This window comes from Harpia harpyja, chromosome 5 (assembly GCF_026419915.1).
Source record: "Harpia harpyja isolate bHarHar1 chromosome 5, bHarHar1 primary haplotype, whole genome shotgun sequence".
Lineage (NCBI taxonomy): Eukaryota > Metazoa > Chordata > Aves > Accipitriformes > Accipitridae > Harpia > Harpia harpyja.
Window position 1 is genome coordinate 53,389,900 of NC_068944.1, and position 4,599 is coordinate 53,394,498.

Genomic DNA, 4,599 nt, shown 5'->3' on the forward strand with positions numbered 1-4,599 from the left:
AATCAATGGAAACCTTCTGGCAGTATTTCAATTGGTCCAACATCTTGTAAAACTTGGCTTCCAAAACCAAAATAAGCCACGTTTGGTCCGTTGCCTTATGAAGAAGTGACATGTGCTCTATTTTGAAGAACATAATTTTGAATACTTATAAGGAAGATGTGATGATAAAGGTTACTGGCATGAGCTTAGGATGTTCACATTAGGAGTCATGAAGACGCATCGGTGAGTTATGCAAGTTATCCGAAACAAGTGCCAAAAATCCTTTTACCAAATCATCACACTCTACATAACACTTAGCTCACTATAACCCTTTTCATATATACATCTCCCAGCCTCACACAAAGGAGAAGGTAAAAGCTATTTTAGAAGTAATTTAGGAAGCTTAAAAACCAGCCAGTCACTGCGAAATTTATTAGCATCTTTTCTAAGCCTTACTTCAACTGCCAGTTTACTGAAAAGTGTTATTCCAGTAAAATCCTTAAAAGGAATGTCTCGAGGCTTTCAATGACTACAAAGGACACTTGTAAAGTTAGCTGTTCTCATTAGTATACAGAGGCTAGGATTTGGGGAGGGGGGAAGGGGGATGCAGAATCGATGCATAATTATCAGTGGCAAATTATTAAAGTCAACCATGCCAGCTTTCAGAATTTCAACTGACAGCCACACGTATACTTTTAACCGTAGTTGTGTAACAACTCAGGCTCCGTCGGTTATGCTCGGTTTTCAGCCTGTTTCCTCCAGCTCTTTTAGTAATTAAACTACTCATCCTAGGGGTCAAATTCAGTGTCGACACAGCAAATACCTATCTGCCCGAGCACCTAAAGGACAAATACGAGAACAACTAGTTTTTTAGTTGTTGGCTAGTGGTTATATTTGAAGCTTTCTTTTGAAATTGAACTTTTTTCCCCCTCGATTAAGAAAGAAACAACAAAATTTCAAGTAAGAATTCCTTTGAAGTAAGGACAACCTACACCTTACATTATTGTATTAGAGGGTAAGAACTAATGGCAGATCCGAATCCAAGTTGTGCAAAATGCCACAAAAGCAGCATGAGAAAAAGGACTTCAGATGTTAGTAATCAAGGAGGTTCTAAAAATGCACTGACCTTCTTCCTTTGCATTTTACATGCTTTGATATGGAAAAACTGCATTCTACTTATAATCAAGATAAAGCTAATAATAACATCACACACTGAGGACATCACTAACACATGAGAAATTGAGTGAGACATAAAAACCTTCAGCATCAGTTTCTATCAGTAGCTGGTAGCAGAGAAGAAATCTAAAATATTTGTGGATTTAATGTATTCCTGAAAGAACTAATCACACAAGTAAACGTAGCTGCTCAAATTGCTCTCTTGGACAAAGGCAAACATCTTCCATTTTCTTTCATGTGGGATTGCTACCTTCTTCAAAGGAGCAGCTTTTACCTCAAATTGAGTGGGGGTTGGGAGATTGTTATGCTCCAATCTGTCTGATGTGTTCAGTTCTGATCTTGAAGCTCATTCTTTGACTCCTAAAAGCCAAATGTAGGATTTTACCAAGGAAGCTATTCAGAATAGGTATTGGAACTTAATCATCACCAGCATCAAATTCTATACTTTAAAGATTTTTTTTCAAAAAATTGCTGCCTAGACCTCTCTCCCCTCCTCTCTAGAGTCTTTTTCCCGCCCTCCCCCCCACCCCGGAGAAAGAAAAAAAACCCAAACAAGTAACCAACACAAGCTCTGTTCCTTCCCCAATACAAGATACCCAATTTTGGTTTCAGTATGATTTGACTTCTAAATTCCAACAGCCACATTCTTGGCTGCTCGAAGGGGCGTCTCACAGCTTACGAATGAACGCTGCTGGCAAACAAAGGGGCTCAGTTGCATCTCCGTGCATTAATAACCGGTGTCCCACTGCATCAGACTATGCGGATTGTTGTGGGGATTTTTTTTTTTTTTTTTTTTTGTCTGCAAAATGGAGATCTCGCAACTGAAAGAAGATCAAGGGGAACGTGCCTACTGGAGCATCATCCACATAGTTTTGTTTTCATGAACCAAAATTCACTTCCCCTTAACAATGAGACACAGACCCAAAAATAAAAACAAGACCACGTTTATTCAATACAGACAGGTTAATTAAGACAGTAAGTCCTGTAAATCAGGAACACATTTCAAACACTCCGGTACGAAGTGCATATATTTAAAATCAACAGCTGCATCTCGTATTTGAGCCATTGAGTTTGTCGGGGAAGGGTGGATTCAGGTTGGTTTTTTTTTTTCTTTTTGGTAGAAAAAACTTGTTTCGGCTACCTATGTGAACAATGCGTCTCAGGCTCCATTCACTCATCAGGCTTTACAATTAGAAGTCCAGCTGCCTTCCAGCTTTGATATTCACATTTTTTTTTTAAACTGCTTCATACAGTCACAACAGGAAAAATAATAATAAACATTAAAATAATAATAATAATAATAATAATAAAAAAACAAACAAACGAAAAACCCAAACCAGCCCGGGAGGGGAAAGGAAACACCTCCCGCCGGGGTCAGCGACAATTATTGCAAATGGCTCCTGGGAGACGGAGCAGCCCCGCGGCGGCCGGGTGACCGGCGGCTGGGGGGTCCGCGGCCCCGGCCGGGCTGCCCCGGCGGGGGGAGGAGGAGGAGGAGCTCCCGGGGAAGGCGGGGGGGGGGGGCACAACAACAACAACAACTCGGGGCGGGCGGCGTGCGCGGCCTCCGCCGCTTGGAGAGCAGCATCGGGGATCGGCGCCGCGCCGGGGGTGACCTTGGGCGGGGGGGGGGCACACCCGCCCCACCCCCACCGACCCCGACCCCGCCGCGCCCGGCCCGTCCCCGCCCGGCAGCGGGATGCGGGGGGGCGGGGGGGGAAGCCGCCGCCGCCCCGCCGCGGGGGGAGACTTACATCGCGGCAGAGCCAGCACCGCGCTCCCGCAGTCCGCTCGGCGGGGGGCCCCGCCGCCGCGACCGGCCGCCCCAGCCGCGCTCCTCCTCTGCCCCGGCCGCCGCCGCCGCTCGTCCCCCGCCGGCTACTGCAGGGGCTGCACCACCGCCGCCGCCGCCGCCTCGCCGTCCGCGCCGCTGCTCCCCGCCGAGGCGCTGCCGCTGGAGGCCGTGGAAGCCGCCGCCGCTGCCGCCGCTGCCGCTAGCTGCAGCCGCCGGACGGCTTCTTTGATGAGGTTGCCGGAGAGGATGAGCTGCTGCAGGAGCCGGTGGGGGTCCTCCTCCTCCGCCGGCCCGTCGCCCGGCCCCGGCGGCGGTTGCTTCCTCCGGCGGGCGGCGCTCCGCAGCCAGCCCCGGCCGCACAGCTGCTTGGTCACCCGCTGGTGGCCGCTCCTGTCCGGCCGCGGGGGCTCGGCGTGCTGCTGGTGGGCTTGCGGCGGGGCCGGCCCCCGCGGCGCCAGCGGGCCGCCGCCGGTGCAGCGCGGCGAGTAGGGGGCGGCGCGGTCGCGGGCGCTGCCCGGCCCCAGGTGCTTGGGGGCGCGGGGCGGTGGCGGCGCCCGCTGGGCGCTCAGCTGCAGCACCTCGCCCAGCTTGGCCACCAGCGCGTCCACCTCCTTGGAGCCCGCCTGTCCCACGGCGACCGAGCGCTCCAGCAGCAGGAAGCGCTCGCCCGGGCGACACGGCATCTCGGCCGGCGCCCTGCCGCGCCGCAGACGCAGCGGGACCGGGGCCGCCGCCCGCCGCCCCGCGCGCACGCCAGCACACGCGGCTCCGGCGGCTGCGGTTGAAGCTGGAGCTCGGCCCGCTGGGGTTGGTTTGTAAACAATGGGTGACGCGGGATCCCGGGCGCCTCCCACTGCGCCGGGCGGGGGGGGGGGGAAGCCCCCGCCACCGGCCGCCCGCCGTCCGCTCCCGGCGACGACGCCCTGCGCGGCGGGCGGGGGCGACTCGCCCGCCGGCGCGGGGGGCGGCTCCCGCGGCCGGAGACCGCCGGCCGGGCGAGGCCGCCCCGCGCCCACCGGCCACGCCGCTCCCTCTCCCCCCCCTCCGCCTGCGCGCCGCGTGGACCGGCCCGCTTTCAAACCCCGCACCTCGGGTCTCGGGGGCGGGGCCGGGGTGATTGGCAGGAGGGGTGTGAGGGGGCGGGGCGGGCGGCCCGCCTGAGGGGAGGCGCGGCGCGGCGGGGGGCCGGCGCGGCCCGGCCCGGCCCGGCCGGCTCCGCGGGAAGGGGGTGCCGAGGGGGCCGCGCCGGGCGGGGAGGGCCCGTCGCCGCCCTGTTTCCTCGGGACGAGTGCCCGGAGGAGAGGGGGGGCACGAGGAGGGCGGACGGCGCCCGGGCGCAGAACGAAGGGCGGAAGCCTGCCAGCCGTCCCCGTCCCCGTCCCCGTCCCCCCCCCCCCCCCGCCGCTCCGAGGGGCTTCGTCCGGGCGCCCGGCCCGCCTCCCCCGCGGCCGGTACCGTGTCTGCCCCGGCCCCGCCGGCCTGACAGACGCTGCCCCGGGAAACCGTTAACAGTCTGACGGGCCCCGGCTACGAGCGCGTGCCAGCGCCTCTGTAAGTGCCTGCCTCGCTGCACCGGCGGGCCGGCAGCGGGACGCGTTCCTGCTTTTCCCTGTAACGCCGCGCGTGGAAGCGGTGCTTGCGTTCTCCTG

At 57.4% G+C, this 4,599-nt stretch overlaps 1 protein-coding gene across 1 annotated transcript; it reads right to left on the minus strand.

Annotated features, from left to right (window-relative positions):
- Window positions 1-2,083: 2,083 nt before the first annotated feature.
- Window positions 2,084-3,794, minus strand: LOC128142480 (GSK-3-binding protein-like). The gene has a single exon (XM_052788594.1). The coding sequence runs from the start codon at window positions 3,631-3,633 to the stop codon at window positions 3,034-3,036; it is 600 nt and encodes a 199-aa protein (XP_052644554.1). The 5' UTR covers window positions 3,634-3,794; the 3' UTR covers window positions 2,084-3,033.
- Between the last annotated feature and the right edge of the window lie 805 nt (window positions 3,795-4,599).